This window comes from Erythrolamprus reginae, chromosome Z, assembly GCF_031021105.1.
Source record: "Erythrolamprus reginae isolate rEryReg1 chromosome Z, rEryReg1.hap1, whole genome shotgun sequence".
In the NCBI taxonomy this organism is placed as follows: domain Eukaryota; kingdom Metazoa; phylum Chordata; class Lepidosauria; order Squamata; family Dipsadidae; genus Erythrolamprus; species Erythrolamprus reginae.
Genome location: NC_091963.1, coordinates 36,137,750 through 36,159,959, shown reverse-complemented (window position 1 = coordinate 36,159,959; position 22,210 = coordinate 36,137,750). Strand labels below are relative to the sequence as shown.

The 22,210-nt window shown below is 37.7% G+C and overlaps 1 protein-coding gene across 2 annotated transcripts in view; it reads right to left on the bottom strand.

Moving 5' to 3' along the window:
• Positions 1-361: 361 nt before the first annotated feature.
• The window catches only part of GLCCI1 (glucocorticoid induced 1), a 45,088-nt gene continuing 23,239 nt past the window's right edge, over positions 362-22,210 (bottom strand). For both annotated transcript variants that reach the window (XM_070730010.1, XM_070730009.1), the window contains 6 exons: positions 20,924-21,010; positions 18,925-19,038; positions 13,938-14,090; positions 10,518-10,728; positions 3,783-3,903; positions 362-2,960 (listed from right to left, as the gene is read on the bottom strand). In XM_070730010.1, the coding sequence (XP_070586111.1) occupies positions 2,615-2,960; positions 3,783-3,903; positions 10,518-10,728; positions 13,938-14,090; positions 18,925-19,038; positions 20,924-21,010 (1,032 nt within the window). In that variant the 3' untranslated portion in view covers positions 362-2,614. The remainder of the gene's footprint in view (positions 2,961-3,782; positions 3,904-10,517; positions 10,729-13,937; positions 14,091-18,924; positions 19,039-20,923; positions 21,011-22,210) is intronic.

Below are 22,210 nucleotides of genomic sequence, written 5' to 3'. Positions count from 1 at the left end.
GGTTTAAAGTGTTAAGGGATGGCTTGTGGTACTGTCCGTAGCCAAAAATGGTGTATTTACTTCCGCATCTCTACTTCGCGGAAATTCGACTTTCGCGGGCGGTCTCGGAACGCATCCCCAGCGGAAATCGAGGGAACACTGTAATTTCATTTAAATAGGCACAGGAACATTTATATTGAAAAACAAAACAATTTTTGGGAACTAGAGTAATATTATGTGGTAATTTGAATACTGTTCAGAACAGAGGCCAGAAATGATAACTATACACAACATTCTTGAAACAGTAGCTTACAATTTTCTACAAATGAATGTAGGATGTACAAAAGATCAATAATTTCTGGAAAATTTACATCACAAAGCATTAATTTTAATATATTTTATTCAGAATTTTTGAATAAGCTAAAAACAAATGCAAGTGATAATTAATATTTAGTTTCTCATGAAACAGAACAAGCAGTATCACTGTAAATATTGTACACAGAATTCATTCTTGATCTAATCTGATAGAATTTTTCATAAACCCTAACATTAAAAATCAATCTATTGTTACATTTGGAAACGGCTCAAGAATAAAAATGGAAATGCACTTAACACTTAAAAGTAAAACTTTAAAGAATGCACACTTGTCAGAAGAATTCAATGCTCTTCCCTTATACCTTAACACAAAAATTATATAGCACTTTCACCAAAGCCTGAGTTTAGTAGGATTATAGATATATGCCTTTTCCAAAAAGGAAAAAAAAGACAAAAATACCCTGTGTGAAAGTAACTAATCTTTAACTTTCACTCGGCTTGCTTCTACAGCCAAACAACTGTACAAATGCCATTGGTTTACCCTCCTTAACAGTTTTTTTTTACCAAACTCTTTGGTAATAATACAAAGGAAGCCATACAACAACATGTAGCAGCTACTTATTTTTCCATTTCTTTTCTTAGGCACCTTCATTGAGGGCCTATTTATTATCCCCTTTCTTCTTGTCCCAAGTTGTCCTCAAAAGAAAATAATTAAATGGGCATAAATACAGAAGCTGCAGTCATATAAACCTTGTCTGTTTCCGAACAAAAGTGTCAAATATTGCATGAAGCTACTTGCACAGAGCCAAAAGCACAGACACAGGAATATTAAATGCTTCTTGTCTTGGAGTCTTCTTTCTATTGCCAATTATTATCTCCAAAACCATTGCTTTTGCAGTTTCAAATGAGTGAAAAATGCTGCTGGATACTCCATGGGTGTGCAGCTATTCTGAAGACAAGCTCCAGCACAGTCTATCTAATGTAAAATAAATTTACTAGGATACTTCAAAGACTTTGAATAGATAATATAACTTAATAGCTATTGCTTTTTCCCTACCTTTTTGTTTTACTTTTTAAAATACGTTATATGCTGTTTAAGAGATTTTTCTTAATCCAGGTGTGATATACACATTTTATAGATAAAACAGTTTAGCATTCATTGCTTGTTAAAACAATTCAGAATCTTTTAGCAATGAAGACACAAGTTAGTATTTCCCCAAAAGAGAAACTAAACATTAATTAGACTCTTAATATGGTAACAACAGCATTTCACAACCTTAACTCACCAGCACAAGCTTGAGAGAAAATTCCTATCAACCTCCCAAATCTGGATAATTTGTGGAAATCAAAAGCATTCTTGCCTTTGTAGGCATCTCTCTCTACCTCTCTCTCGCTACCTTTCTTCCTCCCTCTCCCTCTCTCGCACACACATCATGGAATGTTGCTTATGTACAGTGTCATAACTGAACATTTTATTCAGAACAGTTTAACAGTCATTAACTGTGCAACACCTGAAGCTTTTCAATGCCATAATTGTCACAATGAAATGAAATGCAACAGTTTTGTTTTACTTGTAATGACATGACGTGATGCTGTACATCACAAATTTGCTGGCTTTCCTCATTTTCACCAGAGTAACAGTTTTCTGGATCTGAATTTATTTTCCTCAAAATAAATGGAATGTAATGAGGAACTATTAATGCACTAAAAAATAAAAAGGCAGAAGAGTGATGATCCCTCTTTAGCTTTTTAGCTGTAAAGTATTTTATATCCCAGTATGATATACATTCCAAGATACCTGAGTTTAGACTTCGAGAGAAGTACCTGAAGCTATGCCCTTGAGTGGGCACTGTGCAACTGTTGTGGCCATTTTTCTTTTGGATATTTTTTTTCTTTTTTGCGTTGTATGTATTACAGAAATTTAAAACATAAATACCTGGATACATTGTAAACATAATCCTGAAATACAGTATCTTCTATAGAACACAACACAGCAAGACATTTTCTATTTAGACAGGCAACCTTTGTTTGATACAGAGCTTATTTATACTGTAGAATTTTAAAAAGAAAAACACAGAACACAGTACTACTCTGGTCATTCTATGAAATGCATAGTCTCCACTTAAAATGCTTAATGATATATAGATTCTGTAGGCATTTTGCTCCCCCCCCCCCCCAATTCAAAAATGCTGAATCAAAGCATTTCCATCCCTGCCAAGAAGAGCTTTGAAATAAAGAAAGATGCTGAAAAATAGCTTTTTTTTTCCTGGAAAAGTGGCCACTCATGCAATTATGTTTTAGACCAGTGGTCTATTTTACACTAGATTACAACATAGTTTTGAGGAGGGGAGTGCTCTTCAGGTTGCAGTTCTTGCAAAAGCGGTGGAGATTGCTGGAAAGGCTGTTGTACTAAGATCTCTGAAGAGTCCCTTGTGCTGGTGTCATCCAACAGAGAAGAGAAGGTAACCCGAGAGGAAAGCTGCTCTACAGTCAGTGTACTCAAAGGTGTGCTTTGACTAGAGTTTGGACAGCCTTTGAGAGTCAGATCAGAAGGTAGTAAAGGGCCCAAAAGTTTTACAGGACAGAAAGCTGATCCAGTTGGGATGAAATTAACTTTATTTTTGTCTGGACATGAAAAGAGAGGGGCTGAGATAGGCTGGCGAGTCCTATAAAAAAAAAATGGAACAGATGAATGATTACAAATCTGGGAACAATTTGAGAGTACGCTTCAGTACAGTTTGATACAAATGTGCAGCATTATATGTTGTTATGCAGAATGATAAAGGAATGGAATCACTTGACAGATGGGCAAACATCTTCCATATTGACAGTCAGTTAACTGATCCACGGCAATAAGTAATGCGTTTAGAAAAAGCAAGCAGAAAAATTCATTATATTCACATACAAGAAGGGGCAGCAAAGTTTTATCTTTACCAGTACTCTAAAGATTTACCCAGGAAGACTACTTTCTTTTGACTTTGGCCACAAATTCAGGAAACATTTTTTACTGAGCTCAAGCAATACCTTTTAACTCTATCAGTTTGCCCAAACGAGCTGTCTGTTTAGAGAATGTGGAGAATCACACTCTTTCATGTATTGTTCTTATTCTAACACAGATACAAATGCACAGTGAGAAGCTAAAAATAAATAAATACAATTTAAAAACTGCCAAAGAACCCTGGCTGCAGTTGCCTTTACGGAATGAAAACATTATACAAACTCCGTATTTCCACATTTCCCTTTAGGTTTTGCTTTCATAAGATGCAGATCACATGACCATGGGTGCTCTGTCCCCCCTCTGTGTCCCTTCAAGCCAATATTTCCAACATCTTGCCTGAAAAAAACTGGCAAGACTGATTTGTTTTTGGAAGGGAGGGGGAATAAACTTCATCAGCTGTTGTAGATTATTCATCTGCAGTTCAAAAAAAATTCCAACAAATTGATTTTCCTTCCCGTGGATCCCAGCTGATGTAAAAGGCATTACTTACGACACTTCCTCAAAGACTTTCACTCGTTCACATCCCTCTGGGGGCTCTCGTTTGAACATGTAGCTGTTGTTGGGCTTAGGAGAGGAGGCATACTTGGGCAACGGTGAGCTACTCCCACTGTCTGAAAATTTAAAGCAATTGTATTACTAGGGATTAAGATTTTTATAAAAATTAGTCTGATTTCCAGATGTAATGGTTTTTCCACAATTTGGTTGTTTGCTTCAAATGAGCTTTTTGTTTCTAATTGTGGCCTATCTGAAAGTGTTACCTATCATGTGTTAGAAAATAACAGAAATATAGTATTCAGAATACTACAGATCAAATAAAGCAGACTTATTATCTTGGAATAAGTTAAATTATTAAGAATTTTTAAAACGAAAGCTACTAAGTAAATATATATCATTTAAGTAAAGGGTAAGTAGTTAGTGACAACTTAAAGTAATTGTCTTCTCACTATATAAAACAACTGAAACAATGCTCGTATCATCAGAAACACAAAGAACCCACGATAATGCCATATATATGCAATATTACGAACACAACTATTTATATAATATAAATACTGTTATATAAATAGGCTTTGAAACAGAACAAAATAAGGATCTCCAATTTTTAGTCCTGACACCCTGCTGTTTTTTGTTAGTTTTCACTAGCAAATTTTAACACCAATGAAATACAATATGTAATTTATAACTATAAAAATATAACAATTAAAATAGGGTATGTGAAAAAATGCCCTGATGGGTTGCATCTACTGATTTGACCATATTTTATCACCCATGAGCTTGTTCAAAAGATGATTAAAAAATAAAACATTTAAAATAAAACAGTTCTCCAACTACTAGAGCCTTCTTTTTTCATTGATGTTTCTTTCTACAGATGAATTAGTAATAACGTATACCAATTTCTTCAAGTACTGTCTTTCCTAGATGGTATTTTCAGTTCAATGCCAACTGAATATTTCTACAATTTCATAAAATGGCAAGCCAAATGTTCTTATATTAGTCCCCCACCAGCTATAACTGAAAACTTTAAAAACAATGACTGTAATAATAAATTTGATTTGATTTGATCATTTACTAATTTTTAAAAGTTAAATGTAATTTCTCTTATTTCTTCTTCTAAATATCATTTGCCCTGACTTTTAGAAACAAATCTTTCTAAATAGCAAATCAAAACAATATATCTTTCTAAATAACAAATCAAAACAAATAAAACCCCAAACAAAAAGATCCACTAGGATCTCTAAGTGTTATTTTCTGTACCTAAAAAATTAATTGAATCATCAACTAACATCTACCAGCTGCTTGTCTTAATAACTAAGAGAAATATTTCTCAGTTTTCTCAGTCAGTTTTTAAATTTCAGGTAATAAATCATTTTATCTTTCTACTTTTACAAGTTCTGTGTTCAAATTCTCCTTAAAACACATTAAATGTAGTTTTTCATATAATACTAGCTTTTAACAACCGAATACTGAAAGACCTGCAGAATAAAAGCCTTCATTAATTTGAAACTAGGCGTACTAAACAGATGGCTCATCAGTAATATTAAAAGGGTGAGATTTACTTACCAAAAATGAAGTTCTATTTTACAATCTAAACAGTATGGGCCGAAAACCAGCCCTTCTTTTTGTACCACAAGGTCTCAAAAGTATACCTGCAGGCTGTTAATAGGGGGCAGTGGGGGGCCACACTGAATTCTAATCATTGGCTCCCTGTGGAGCAAGCACTTTTAATGCAATAATCCCACTGCAGGCTGGGGGCTTTCTGCCCTCCCTTTCCCCATATACACAACAGGTGCCGTTGACATTTTCTCAATTCCCTGCCAAGCAATAACATTCTCCCACCCCAAAGTAGACCATGGGTTTCCTTTAGAGACTTTAAGTTCACTTTCTTTTGAAAATTTCAAATCTATTTAAGCAGCTCTTCATAGACATGTAAAGTAAATAACTGATCTGGTGCAAAGGGTAGCAATGGATCCTGTGGTTAAAGTGCAGCCTTCCAATGGAAAGAAAAGAGGTCTGTGTCTGGCCAGCAGGTTGGCTCTCCTTACGTTTGATCAATTATTAACATTTTTTATTCACAAACCCAGTAAGTTCCAGCCTAAAGGTGATTTTCAGTTGAAAAATATAATGTGAATCGAGCTACAAACAAGGCTTATTAATTTAAATTGGAACTGGATGGGTGGGCATTGGATTTGGTATTGTGTACTGTACTGTTTTTTATTATTGTTGTGAGCCGCCCCGAGTTTGCGGAGAGGGGCGGCATATAAATCCAATAAACCTAAACCTAAACCTTATGATAAAGAATAGAGTTCAGAATCTTCGGGTAATTTTATATGCCTTCTTAACAAGATATTTAAACTTGAAAATACCTCCTCCCAAAACTAGTACATGAAGTTAATAAACTAGGTTTAATTATCATGGAAGATTATCAAATATAAACGTGGAAGAGAGAGACTTAACCTCTGGTAGCTAGATAGACCCATATTAGAAATTTGGGTACTTTTACTCTAGAACTCCAGATTTGTGTCCAAGGATTTGCTGAGCAATAGTAAGTTGAAGTCCCCAACACCATAAGCTTGGGGAACTCCATTGCCATCCTGGCTAATGCTTCTAGCAGCACAGGCAGGGTTGTTGCAATGCAGCTGGGAGGGAGGTACGTCAACAACAAACCCAACTGAACCCCTGAGTCCAATTTCAAGAGGAGAGATTCACACCCATCAAACTCTGGGGCAGGCATCCTACGAGGGCAAAGACTCTTCAGGACAATAATTGCCACTCCTCCACCCTTTCCCAGGAGTCGCGACTGATGCAATACTTGAAACCCATCAAGGTACATCTCTGAGAGTGGAATACACCCTCATGGCCCAACCAGGTCTTGGTTATACATGCCAGGTCTGCCCCCTCTTCCAGGAGTAAATTTCCAACGAGGGTCCTTGTTAACAACAGACGTGGCATTAAACAGCAGCAGCCTGAGGCAAGGGCCTTGACATCCCATGTCACCAGATTATACGAAATGAATACGATAAACCAGAATAAGAGTGGCTGGAACTAGTACCGGTAATCACTCTAAGACAGCACGTCCTGATTCCCTGAGAGCTGCCTACTCCCCAGCTCCCATCTTATCTACCTCTCTCAGCTCTCTAACATCCTGGAGATCCCCTCCCCCACCCCAGTGACTTCTCTCCTTCCCAGCAGGCAAGGTATCCCAATCATATCAAGCCTAGAATCATATCGGCATCCCCATCTGCTTCTGTTTGTAGACTCAGCAGAGGGGGTTCTCTTCTTTGCTCCCAGCTCCCCCAGCCACTCTACACCCACTCCCTCCATCCCAACCTCCCCCCACTCCAATATAAAAATTTAATTTATGAGTTATAAAATATGGTAAAAATAGTAACATTATATACTAAAATATGCTATAAATACAGCCCTGGATGACTTCAAGGGTAGTCTGTAAAACAAATGTCTATAGGTAGATTGTGAGGAGTTTTATAGGGAATAGAGCTGGTATTGTGGAAGCCAAGCCTCAACCCAGTCAGCATGCAGTAAGGCGCAGGTGGCAGCATGATAAATGACAGTTCTTTTAACCCCTGCACAACTGAGCCTGGCAGACAAGCACCTAAGAGAAAGTTTTGGAGAGCAGGGAGGAAGTAGCAGACAGAGGAGGAAGAGGAGAAGTAGCAGCGGCCACCAAAGTCTCCGAGCTGGCCATCCACTAGGGGTACAGAGAGCAAAACTCCACTAAAAAGTGGTTGCGGCAGTCCACGTGAAGGCAAAACCTGTGACCCAAAAAAATCACCTTCTACAATAGACTGTCTTTATTCTCTTTTGCCTAGAAATGCTGAGGATGTGGTTAGAGCAAATTTGAGCACATCAAATGGCAGACGATTGTCTCTTTGCTTACATAATGTTAGATATAGCCCAATTCTAGCTTCTGCTACACTATTTTAGAACATTATTAATTTAATAATCAATACACATCATCCTTAAATGTCAATTAATGAAATGCCTATTTAGCTTGTTAAGGGCTTTTAAAGGTCACTTAATGCTTTATTTAAAACAATTAAAGTAATATAGGAAATCATCTTAGTAATATGAAATAATTTCCTTTTAAAAAACAAAGCAAATTCCATTAGCTTATTTAGGTAAAATTAGCTCCAAAATTACTGGTCAAGCTCAGTAACATTACAATGAAATGTTTTAACTTATATGCAATTCTGCAAACATATTCATTTATATATGTATATTTATGCTCATTAAATATACAGTATGGTTATAGTGGCAACTTAAATTAGATATACTAATTTATATCAACTTATCACTATGTCTTCCAGAAAGAGCAGCTAATAGGCTATCACGCATAAAATGAATATAATTATCAGATTCATTTAAATGTACAGTGTAGCAGAATTACAGTGGTAACAATGGAACAGAATAGTAAAAATGTATTTTCAACAGCTTAGAAGTACGGCAAACTCTTTGTTGTGCCTACCCTATATAAGATCTCTTTTGGAAATAAACTCAAATTTAAGATATTTGCTGAAATGAAAAATAACATTATCTAAAAGGAATATGAGGGAAATATAAAGGTGTCAATTAACTGAACCTTTTATTTAAAATAAATGTTATAATTATAAAATGTTTTATTACAAACAGCATAAGACAAAGAAATCAGGTAAGCCAACTGAAAATCGGTTTGTGCGATATATTTTAAAGTAATACTCATGTAATCTGTCTGTAAGAAAAGAAGAGCTCACTGTATCCTGCATCAGACAGAAATTGGCAATCTGAATTTGTTTTTATCATGTCCTTACTGCTGAACTACAGATTTCATTTAACTTCAGCCAATCTATGGTTAGGAATCTGGTAACGTATGAGCCATAAACTGCCCGATCATTAAATAAAGATAAAGCTCTTTATTAAAAAATTGCTGCTTTAAGATTGTAGTAACAGCAAGAGCAGCAGCATGTAAAATGCTAATCAAATATTATTGATAAAATACTTTATTTTAGTTCCACAATATACTTTATAATAAGTTTCATCTTTACACCTTTTCTAATATATCTTAACGTACTGCTCACTTATGGTTATATTTATCCATAAATATAAAACTAAGCTATGATGCTCTCTAAGTTGTTTTGAAATCAAAAAATAAGAAAATGTAAGAGGAAAAAAGAACTGTGTTGACATCAACTGAACAAACCCGTTCAACTAAAACTGCAATATGAACAGGACCATGTGTGGGGCTAATGAAGAACATATATAAAAATAAATAAATATGGATAAAATGGTTTCAAATGGGAGGCAGAGAAAGGAAAAAAGAAAATGAAAGAAACCCGTAAGTAAAAATATAAAAACTGAAACATTTTAAAGGCAGAAGAATTCAAGATGTATTTTTGTTAAAAGAGAAAAAACACAGAAACCAAAGCATATAAAAGATTGTAAAGAAAAAGAAAGTACAAGTTTTTAAAGAATTAACAAGCAAATAAAAATCAAGGACATTCATTCGTTCCATTTCTTTTAACCCATTTGGCTGTATTTAAATTTACATCAGGAATTTTTAATTATTTAATCATTTCACAATTAAAATTCCTCAAAAAGATCCACGAAACTATCCAATCATATTTTAAAATAATTATAAATGTAGCTTTTATAAATTCTAAAAAATAAGTTCAAATAGATGGCTAGAAGACAAGGAAGACACAAATTCATCTTGAATGCGAATGGATCAATGCCTGGATGGAATATCCTTAGTTAAGTGACATAAGGCATCCTGAAAGTGAAGATGTTGAGCTCCAGATCTTGAGCTTCAGTAAACAGATAAAGAATATAAATTAATACTTAAATACATATATCTATTCTACTAAATGTATTCTTCTTCTTCTACATGAGGAAAAATGTAAAGGATTTCTCTACAAACCCCAAATTACTTTTACCCTCAAAATGTTGGAGATGTATACAATTGCAAAATAAATAATTAAATGCTTCTAAAATTATTTTTGCAGCTACTGAGGTCTAGAAACTTTTATTTAGAAAAATTAAAACCTATAATTTAAAGCATGCCTGAATACTGTATTCCTCATCAATCCATGAATGTGCTTAGAACTGCACACTGTAAAAAAGCACCAACTGTGTTGAGAATATCATCATTTAATTACAAGGAACCATTAGCTTTAAGGCTGCAACCCTGTACTTACTTACCTGGGAATAAGTTCCACTGACCTCAATGGGGCTTACTTCTGAGTAGACATATAGAAGATTGCACTGTTAAATACAGACAATGAAACAGAGCCATGATTCGCTCATCAGCAGAACTCATTCTAAAGTCAAAATCTTTATACACTGAAGTGGAAAAATGATGTTGTATTCTAGTTTAACTTGTTTCATTATTTAAAAGTAACATAATCATGAAGTGATTTAACGTCTTTGACCAATGATTCACATTCTGATATATGGAACAGTGCACTTTCTCTTAACTTCTTATTCTAGGTATTCATTAATATGAGTTAAGACCACTGTGTTCTTTTCTGACTTTTATGGAAGATGTTTGTAAAACTTCACAAGCAAGAGAGGAAACAAACAAGCAAAATCAATCAATCAATGAGTATTCTGTGTTCACACCACCGGGATGATGACAACAACAACAACAAAAAAATGATTTCAGTGCTCAGATGCACAGTGAGGGTGCATTATGGTAAATGCAAGCCATGATCAGTAATTCTAAGATTCTCACCTTTATCACGGTCATAAAGCACGTCCTCTGTAGAACAGGGGCTCCCATCCTGAGATTCGGGACGGCAAATAGGAGAAATGCATGGAGAATGGCTGCTACAGCTGCTACTGCGTTCCTGGACTGAAGGTGTTTGTGTATCAATGCTTCGTGTGCTGCTGCTACGATAGTGAGCAGGTAAGGGTGCTCTCCGACCATCAGGAATATCCAAGGGCTACAATACAAATACAATTCTTAACATGAATGGTAAGAATGTATCCTTTTATAGGCAATTTGATTTGCCCTCTTTCAATGTTCTTCATGCAAGACCTTAGGGCTATGAAGGAAAATAAAATAAATTGCTTTAATATGGCCATATTTTTAAGAAACTGTCATGGCTTATTTAAGTTTCTTACTGAGGTTTATCTGTACCAAACCAATTCTCTGGCAGTTTAACAGTAACGAAACAATTTTCTTACCACAATAACAACAACAACAAACATTTAAAAACAGGAAGTTTAAAGAAACTTCTAACAGTGATAACAGTGATGCACGAATCCCAGCGACCAGTTAGGTCCCACAGAGTGGGTCTTCTCCGGGTCCCGTCAACTAAAGAATGTCGCTTGGCGGGACCCAGGGGGAGAGCCTTCTCTATGGCGGCCCCGGCCCTCTGGAACCAACTCCCCCCAGAGATTAGAATTGCCCCCACCCTCCTTGCCTTTCGTAAGCTTCTTAAAACCCACCTCTGCCGCCAGGCATGGGGGAACTGAGATACTCTTTCCCTCTAGGCCGTCACAATTTTATGCATGGTATGTCTGTATGTATATTTGGTTTTATAATAAGGGTTTTAAACTGTTTTAATATTGGATTGTTTTATGCTGTTAGCTGCCCCGAGTCTACGATGAGGGATGGCATACAAATCCAATAAATAAATGAATAAAATAGAAATATTTTTCATAGTATATGTGAGAGGATACAGTAAACTTATAATTGCAATGTAGGGCATTGTGTATTGTGTTGTATTGCATTGCCTTGTATTGTACTGCACTGTATTGTCCAGAGAGAACACATCCCCTGTCGCCTCCTGATTACGGTCAGGTGATAGAGGGTTTGATGCCCTGGTTAAAGACTGGGCACACAGTTTCTGGAGTTGCTTTGCCCGTCTCATCTCATCCCTCTCCAAGGCCTTTGATTTTGAAGGCCAGTCAGATTGCTCTTGGAGCCTGGTCTCGGCCTTCTGGGATATGGAGGGCTGAATGTCATCCGTAGAGTAGATGTATGATTTGGCCTGCTGTTTGGAGAGTCTTTGAGGTGAAAGCTCTGCCATGACTGTGGACATGGTTGTATGGCCTGCTCTCTTCTGTGCAACTGCTGCCGGATTATTATCCTTATCTTATTTTATTATTTTATTTATTTATTTATTACTGGAATAGTCAGTGGGTAGTGGTCAGCACTGCCTGCCTGGGGGTGGTTGTGGAACCGTTGAGCCCTATAAGGCCCAACGATGAGGAGGAGAGGGCCTGAGTCTGGAAAAGGCCAATGACCTGCCAAATGGTGTTATAAAATGGCCGCCTATCAATCAGCCTCTCACAAAATGGCCACCCCAACCTCACAAGGCAAATGGCATCTCTCACCAAAGCCATATAATGAAAGGTATGTAACCAATAATAGAGGTCTGTAATAACACTTAATTGGTCACCTGTAATAGCGTTTATTTGGTCAGCTACGTAGCGCTACAAAGCGCAAGCTGGGAGCTCTCTGGCGCTGCCACTCAAAACCGTAGTAATGTTGGTAGACTTTAAGAGAAGCCCTCCCATTACATCACCTCTTACAATATAATACACAGTACCAATAGTATAAACCTTCAAATTTCTAGGTTCTATCATATCTCAAGACCTAAAATGATCAACTAACATCAAAAATGTCATCAAAAAAATATAACAAAGAATGATCTTTTTGTGCCAACTCGGGAAGCTCAAACTGTCTAAGGAGCTGCTGATACAGTTCTACAGGGGAATTATTGAGTCTGTCATCTGAACCTCCTTAACTGTCTCGTTTGGTTCTGCAACGTAACAAGATAGACACAGACTTCAGAGGATAATCAGATCTGCCTTCCACTGAGGACCTGTATACTACACAAGTGAAAAAGAGCACCGTGAAAATATTTATGATCCCTCGCATCCTGGACATAAATTGTTTCAACTCCTACACTCAAAATGACACTATAGAGCACTGCACACCAAGACAACTAGACACAAGAACAGTTTTCCCCCAAACATCATCACTCTGCTAAACAAATAATTCCCTCAGCACTGTCAAATTATGCATTAAGGCTGCATTACTATTACTATTAGTCTTAGCATTCCTAACACCCATCTCCTATCACTTATGATTGTAACATGTTCCTTGTATCCTTACGATTTATATCAATATTATTTTCTGATTGCTTATTTGTATCCTAGGACAATCATTAAGAGTTGTATCTCATGATTTTTAACAAATGTATCTTTTATGTATACTGAGAGCATATGCACCAAAGACAAATTCCTTATGTGTCCAATCATACTTGGCCAATAAAGAATTCCATTCCATTCCATTCCAATCCAATCCATTCCATTAAAAAAAATATTTCTAAAATTACTATTATTAATTGGATTGCTCTATGACGGTGTTGACTAACCTTTTTTCCCCTCGGGTGCCGAAAGTATGTGTGCGCATGCTATCACGCATACACGAGTGCCCATACGCATAATTCAATGCCTAGGGATGGTAAAAACAGCTTTCCCCACCCCCAAAGGCCCTCTGATGGCCAGAAACGGACTGTTACCCAACGTCTGGTGACCCAGGTGGCTCATGTTTCTCCCTCCCCAGGCTCTCTGGAAGGCTCTCTGGAAGCCAAAAGCACCTTCCCAGAGCCTCTGTGTGAACCAAAAATAAGCTGGCCAGCACACACATGCACGTTGGAGCTGAGCTAGGACAATGACTCACGTGCCAGCAGATGTGGCTCTGCTTGCCACCTCTGGCACCCCTGTCATAGGTTCGCCATCACTACTCTATGATCATCAATATATTCAAAAATTTAAAAATACAATTTCTTGTATTAGTCACTTTACACATACAGGTATGCAAACTATCCAGTCTTCCTGTAAAATTAACTTTTAAGATAGGTGAATCCATTAAGTTGGCTTTGAACTTTCCCTAAAGCACATAAGATCCAGTTTCTTCAGCTGGTCTTTTGATCTGCTATCTGTCATGGAGACTAAATGTATTGTGGCTGTTCCTGAGTACATGTATAGTTTACATTACTTTAATCTAATTACTGAAATTACATAAAATTATTGATCAGATGTGATTGGAATATATGACTAGAAAAACAAAACTAAATCAATAAATAACATTCCTATAACATGTATTTTATAATAGCTATTCACAGCATTCCCTTACCTTCGATACTTCCTCCTTTCCACTGTTATCTCTGATGAACACTTTTTCTAATTCAGGACTTATTCCTTCTACATTGTATGGCATACGTGAGATTGTTGATTTTGGCACTGAAATATTTGACAGTGGCATAGGTACTGATCTTGAGATAGAAGCCTTTAAAACAAGTGAAATTTTCAATTAGCTTAAAAGATATAGCTATCTTATCTCCAACAGATAAGAAACTGAGTTCTGTACTTATCTGAAGTGATAAACATTAAATGCAAAGTCATCTAACCTGATGCAGATTTCAGATGAAAAGGATTGAATTGAGGAAAGAAAAAATATCCTACCTTGGGTCTTATACAGAATCAGCAGCACAATGTTGTACCCTATTACTTCAATTAATTAGCCTATGGTAGTATTTCTCAACCTTAGTAATTTTACAGTATGCTGCCTGGGAAATTCTGAGATTTATTTTGGCTGTAGAATTCTGGCAACTGGAGTCAACATTTAGAAGTTGTCAAAGTTGAGAAATACTGATCTATGGTATCAGAAAAAATGATACCATATGAAGATGGACAAATTAAGTTATGATACAGAGATTAAGAAAAACACTACGTAAATCCCATGTATACATTAAAGACATATGCACAGTCAAGTTCACTAACTCCCTACCTGGATTGTTATTAAGGGAAAATAGGAGACAGGACGATTAGATATGCTTTCCACTATGAGTTGACCAAAGTATTATTTAAAAAAAGTAGGGAAAAAATAACAACACTAATAATATTAAAAGAACCAATAACAGCAATAATACTGGAAGTGATAGTAATGGGATATTTCACTAAACTTACACAAAATAGCACAACAGAATGATTCCATTTGGCTCACCTCTATCACCAAACCTATAGAGATTGTAATTCATTCGGAGAAAAAGGAGAGTGTTTATTTAAAGAGTGCCTATTGTTGATCTTCAGAATGCAACTCACTGATCTACAATTAATAAAACAGTCTGATGTTTTGTCCTTGTAATTTCAGTTTCAAAATTTGAAAATGTAATTTTTAAATTCTTTGCCCTAATTATCTAACAGTTGAACTATTGCATTTTACCAAGGTTGTTTCAAATTGTAATGGTAAAATACTATGAATTTTGATTTCAGTGGGATAGAAACACCAATAATTCATGTTATGTGCCAGTTACACTCTTTCCTGGATAGGAAATCTCTCCATTCAGGCATTAATGACTTGGTCATCTTCTGACTGGATTATTGCAATGCACTGTACACTCTGTGCACAATTATTAGGTAAGTTGTATTTTGGAGAATTAATTTTATTATTGAACAACTACAGTGCTCTCAGTAAATACAAATGTTAATAAACCACACATCTGAATATTTCAGAAAAAGTAAGATTATGGCTTTCTAGGAGTATATCTATGTATGCATAATTATTGGGCAACTAAACAAATAAACATTTCTGACAGTTCACAAAAAACATCAGTGACCAATATAGCCACCCTTCTTTTCAGCAACAGTCATAAGTCTTCCATTCATGAAGTCTGTCAGTTTCTTGATCTGCTGATGACAAAACTTTTGCGCGGCAACAACCTCCCAGATACTGTTCAGAGAGATTCCCCTTCACTGTTTTCCTTCACTGCAAATCTCCCATTTTAAAAAGGGCCCACAAGTTGTCAATAGGGTGTAAGTCAGGTGTGGAATGGGGCCATGTCTTTATTCTTTCATCTTTAAGGTCTTTACTGGTTAGCCACGCAATGAAGTACAGTGGTACCTCTACTTACGAACTTAATTCGCTCCGTGACCAGGTTCTTAAGTAGAAACTTTTGTAAGAACAAGCAATTTTTCTCATAGGAATCAATGTAAAAGCAAATAATGTGTGCGATTGGGGAAACCACAGGGAGGGTGGAGTCCCTGTTTCCTCCCAGGAGATTCCTAGAGAGGCCCCACAGAGGCTTCTCCCCTCCTTTTCTGGCCCTGTTTCCTCCCAGGAGATTCCTAGAGACGCCTCACAGAGGCTTCTCCCTGCCTTTTCCGGTTACTGTTTTGGAGACTCAGGTTTGTAAGTGGAAAATGGTTCTTGAGATGAGGCAAACAAATCTTGAACACCCGGTTCTTATCTAGAAAAGTTCGTAAGTAGAGGCGTTTGTAGGTAGAGGCACCACTGTATTTCGATGTATGAATAAAAATCATGGTTTTCTTGAAAGATGCAGACTTTTTCCCATACCACTGCTTGAAGAAAGTGTCTTCTAAAGTGCCCCAGTGGTGCTCGGCTTACAGCCTTCCTTACCTTGGCATATCTCTGAGCACTGACACCTTGTACTTCTGGGCACTCATACAGATTGCAGTTCTGGATTGTGACAGCACCAGAGGATAATGGATTCCTGATCATTCCCATTTGATTCCTCTCAAATCTTTGGCAGTTAATGTGCATCTTTTTTTCTCAACATATTTCTTGTGACCCTGTTGACTATTTGCAACAAAACATTTGATGGTTCTGTGATTAGGCCCAATATCTTACCCTGTTTCCCCGATAGTAAGACACCCCCGATTGTAAGACGTATCGGGGGTTTCAGGGGGGTCGGCTAATATAAGCCGTACCCCGAAAGTAAGACATATGTCTTACTTTCGGGAAAACACGGGGGTATTGCCGAGGGGGGGAGCCCGATGACGTCGCTTCCAAGCTCCCCGCGCGCCTTCGCCTCGCCGCGGCGCCACCGCCTCTTCCCCGGCTTGGCAAAGCGAAGGACGGCGCTGGTCCGAAGTGAGCCGAGCGGGCGGCGGCTTGCAGCGAAGGCGCTCGTCCCAGCAACCAAGTCCTGCCGAGGCTCGGCTGCAAGCGGCCAGCGAGGCCGACCGGCTCCGAGGCGAGCTTTCGGGGAAACACGGGGGTATTGCCGGGGGGGGAGCCCGATGACGTCGCTTCCAAGCTCCTCGCGCGCCCCTCGCCTTCGCCTCGCCGCGGCACCACCGCCTCTTCCCCGGGTTGGCAAAGCGAAGGACGGCGCTGGTCCAAAGCGAGGCGAGCGGGCGGCGGCTTGCAGCGAAGGCGCTCGTCCCAGCAACCGAGTCCTGCCGAGGCTCGGCTGCAAGCGGCCAGCGAGGCTGACCGGCTCCGAGGCGAGCGGCCGGAGCTGCGCCCTCCTTCGCCCGCCTCCTTTCCGGCAGGCAGGTGGGGCTGCCCAACTGCGCAGAGCGGCTCCTCCCTTCCAGACACACGCTTCCCCGACACGCGTCTGCGGCTCCACGCGTGCACGCCGCTTGGAGCCCTGAGGTTGAAGTTGGAAAAGGGCTCACGAGGCTCCTGTCCCGCGGCTGCCCTTCTGGACTCTGGGGAGATGCCTTCGGGAACGCGACCCTTTCAATTTTTTTCCAATGTAAGACATACCCCGAAAGTAAGACGTAGTGGGGCTTTTGGGGGTAAAAAGAAAGTAAGACACTGTCTTACTTTCGGGGAAACACGGTAGCAATTTCAAGAGTCTGCTTCCCTCTGAAAGACCATTTACAATTGACTTTTCAGTCATTTAAATCTCATTTTTGGCCTATTTTGCCTGAGGAAAAGCAGCTGCCTAATAATTATACACACCTTGATATAGGGTATTGATCTCCTTAGGCCACACCCTCCCTCATTATACAAAAACATATCCTGATATGCTTATATCCACGAAGCATTCGAGTTTATAAAGCCTGGAGGTGAAATATATACATTAAAATGATAATCAGGTAAAAATACTCACTTGCCTAATAATTATGCACACGGTGTACATGGTGCTATTTTTGAAAAGCATCTGGAAGCTTTAGCTAGAGCAGAACATGACCACAGGAGCAAAGAAGGGCATATGTAATATCTTTGGACTGTTTACTTTTGGATGCATTTCATGGCGTTATGACATAAAAGTGCTACATCCCATGGGGTCAGGCTGCCTATAGAATCATCTCTGTCCCATTATATTCATCTCAAATGAATATCCTTTGAATGGTGTGGGAGTAGGAACGGATATCCAGAGAAAAAAGTGCAGACTACAGGAACCAAGAGCAAGGACACATATAAAACCCCAGGTGCCTCAATGGCCCTGTAAACGGATGCAAATGACCCCACTATCCTTTCAGAACTAAAGAAGCTTCTTGGATGAGAAGTGAAACACCTTCAAATCCAGTTGCCTCCTGGAAAAAAAAGCACTTTTGGGACAGTCAAATAGAGAATAATTCATTAGATTTCCACAACTATGACACTTCTGTATCATCTGCTATGTTACATATATATATAAATCAAAGTGAAAAAGACAAATAAAAACCAATCTATGTAGTAATCAGTGATAACACATTTTTAAATAGTTATGACACCATCAAATCATAATTGTAGATATCTATAAATAAACAGCATGAAAAGGGTGGTGTCAATAACTTAAATTATCATTGTGACTATGTTGACATAGTTCTATTATCTGAATATATTACTTGAAACAAACATTCAATACAGGATGTGTTTTATAAAAAAATCCAAAAGATTTTCAACAATAACATGGTCACATTATCCACATAAAACCTTTCATCTGTAGGGAGCTGCCCAATTATTCCTAAGATACTGTAGGTAGCTATACAAGTCTGTTAAATAAACAAAACACATTAGACTAATGAAGACAATAAAGATCACAATTCTACAGGAATATAAAGCAGAAAATTATGCTTGATAATGGATATAAAAGAACTCTTTGGGTGAGTTTAGTAGGTCATTTAGAATGGATTCAGATAGAGGATGTAAGTCAGCCTAAAGCTCATTTCTAACTATCTCAAAACTTTACTCAAATATCAGTTACAAGTTTAATAGTATCTAGAGATTTCTTAATATTTGTTCCCAGTTTATTTGTTGCTTGACTGTACTGAAAAGCAAATAATAATTTTTAGTTGGCAGTCAGGAATTCAGAACTTAAAAAACATTACTTCTAATTTTGTGCTGTAAAAATTATGCCTGAACAATCCAGTAGTGTGTTTACCTGAGTCTGACTGATTGCTATATGGTTGCCATGGAGAGGCGACTGACGTTCCTTTTCTTTATTATGACGACTACTCTGTTTACTGCGTTGGAGTTGCTGCCTCAGTTTGGCAATCTGATGGGAAAAAGAAACAAAATCAAATAAAAGACAGAACATAAGAGATATAAAAGAGCAGGAGATAATCTTCTTTAAGTAATAGACTACAAAACAACAGTATCATATTCTGAAGATAAGCATATGTTGCAGATTAGTTTTTTCCCTTAAATTTGTAGTAACCCTAATTAAAAAGTTAATAATGGTCTGAATTCCTGAAAAGAAGTGATTTAGTCATATTTTATTTCAGTATCATGAATTAATGTAATAAAATAATTCAGATCTTTTACCTACCTTATCAACCAATTACTATTCCCCAAAGTTTTGAATCATTTTTCTTTTACCAGACATCCACCCCACAAAAAATATTTTACTCACAGTACTATATTCTCATGCAGAACACAATATATTTTGAAATATACCTGTTTACTATTCTCTAACAAGAAAGGATCAAAATTATGTTAGAAGAAAATGATAGCTACTGTTTATTTTCATATGTACAGTATATTCATATTAATATAACCCATTGAAACTAATTTTAAAATAAGCAGATAGCAACAACCAGCTAAACAGGATGAATCATCACAATCTTAGTTCAAAAATATAAAATACAAAAAATGTATTTTTTGAATAGGCATTTAAATTAACTAAAGGAAATAAAGTCAGCATATATTCCATGACCCTATATCAGTGATGGCGAACCTTTTTTCCCTCGGGTGCCAAAAAAGTGTGTGAGCTTCCCAGCCCCCCCCCCCGCCCCCCAGAAGACCTCTGGAAGTCAGAAACAGCCTGTTTCCCAACTTCTGGTGGACCCAGTAGGTTCGTGTTTTGCCCTTCCCAGGCTGCAAAGGCTTCCCTGGAGCCAGGGGAGGATAAAAACATCCTCCCCATCCATCCGGAAGTTCTCTGGAAGCCAAAAATGCCCTCCCAGAGCCTCTGTGTGAATCAAAAATCAACTGGCCAGCACACACATGCACGTTGGAGCTGAACTAGGGCAGCAGCTCGCGTGCCAGCAGATATGGCTCCGCGTACCACCTATGGCACCCGTGCCATAGGTTCGCCATCAATACCTTATACATAATCCTTTAAATTTTACTACCATTCTACAATTTTAACTTTAAATATATTTAGCAGTTTAAATGGATCTTGGATTTTAAAACATGGGCAATTGTTTCTTTTTAACGTCTCCAATTTCAAAACAACATAATACAAATAAATGAAATAGGCTTCCAGTTTCAGACTAATAAACATTAAACGGATTCTAATGTTATTAGCCATAACCAAAGGAATGTCTGAAAAGGGATTTTTTTAATTGGGTAATGTTGGACTTCAGAATTAATGACAGTGGTCTAGAGCAGTGTTTCCCAACCTTGGCAACTTGAAGATATCTGGACTTCAAGTTGCCAAGATTGGGAAACACTGGTCTAGAGAACAGATTTCCTGATACTTCATCCACAATTGGGCTGGCATGACTAAAGACAAAGTTGTCTCCAAATCAAATTGGCATAGCAAACCACTTTGCCTTTGAAGATCCCAGCCAGAGTTACAGCAAAATATCAAGAAATATATTCTCTGAATCATGGTCACTAAACCCTGAAGCCTAACACTGCCTGACAGATACTGCCCATGAAAACCTGTACCAGGAAACTGATTTATCACACATCCATGAATGCATTTGCTAACATATGAAAGTGCAATACTGCCTTTGTGTCAATCTTACCAGATATCTACTTTGACTACCCAATGTTCTTTTTATCATTTACATAAAATTAAAACTAGCAGCCTGTGACTGAAAGCAGGGGCATGGGTGCACCCTCACAAAATGGGCACAATAAACAAACTGCATTTAATGTTAAAAGTAAGAAATGAAGGATTGCTACTCTTTACCATGTTGTTAAGCACTTACTTCTTTTAGTTGATCAGCGCTGCCCCATGAAGCGGAACGCTGATGTGATCTCTTTTCTAATACCTCTTCTGCCCAACAGCTAGGTGTCTAAATGAATGGAAACCAACAAATGTAATTTGGCATTTATCTTTGTTATACCACCAATTTGTTAGTCAAACAAATACTATTTAGTAATTAATCATATTATATTTTGATTTAAAAGCATTTTCAAACATTTCCTTAAAGCAAGATGTTCTGCCGGCGTGTCTCAACCGCCCGTAATTACAGGGTAATTAGTCCAGGAAGACACACACCACACGATAAAAGGAAAACCCAAAAGTTTTTATAAACAGAAAAACAGAAACAGCTCCCTTTTTAAATGTCAAAGCGATTTTATGGTATACACAAGGCACAGGTTAAATGCAGTCCAATTTTTGCTCACCCAATAACTGGGAAATTGAGTCCAATTCTAAAGTCCAGAGAGTCCACACACACAATCCTGAACAGCAAAAACCACAATCTTGACGAAACAATGAATCAGATAATCTGCCATGAGGCTAAAACACCAGGCTGCACTTTTATCTGTAGCACTAATTACAGAAGCCCCACCCAACCACAGGTGGCCTCATTTTCTCTTGTAATAATCCTTCAGTTATTGTTTCTCTACGCATGCGTGGATGTGTCATTAATTCTTGTTCAGAATCCAGGGATGATACAGATGACTGATCTCCTCCTGGGCTGTCTGCCAAACTCCCCTCTTCCCTGTCACTCACGCTTCCTTGGTCAGAGGAGACTTCGTCGGCAGATTCTACTGGGAGCAAAACAAGCCTGCGGCATGTGGATGTCTCCCCCACATCCACCTCCACATTCCTTGGGGCAGGAGCTGGGCCAGAGCTAACCACAACACAAGGGGAGACAACTGTTTTCATTATATAAGTCACAACATATGTTCTACAGATATGATACTCTTAGAATGGCAAGATCAAAAGTGTATAGTCCTTTGGGAGTGAAGTGTTTTGATGGCAGTTAAATGAATATGGATATGGATATAATAAGTTTCAGAAACTAAACTCATTCATTTCAACTATCAACTTTACTGAAAAAAAATACACTATATTTATGCCATAGTAATAGACATTTTGCTTATGATGGGGTGCTCTAATGGTCAAATGTAATCCCATGTATAGGATGATTACTGTTTTTATACTTCTTGTTACTCCATATCAATTTCTTTACCAAAAGAAAATTGCAAAAAGTTGATTTCTACATTTGTATGTACCTTATTTTTTAACTCCAGCACATTGCTTT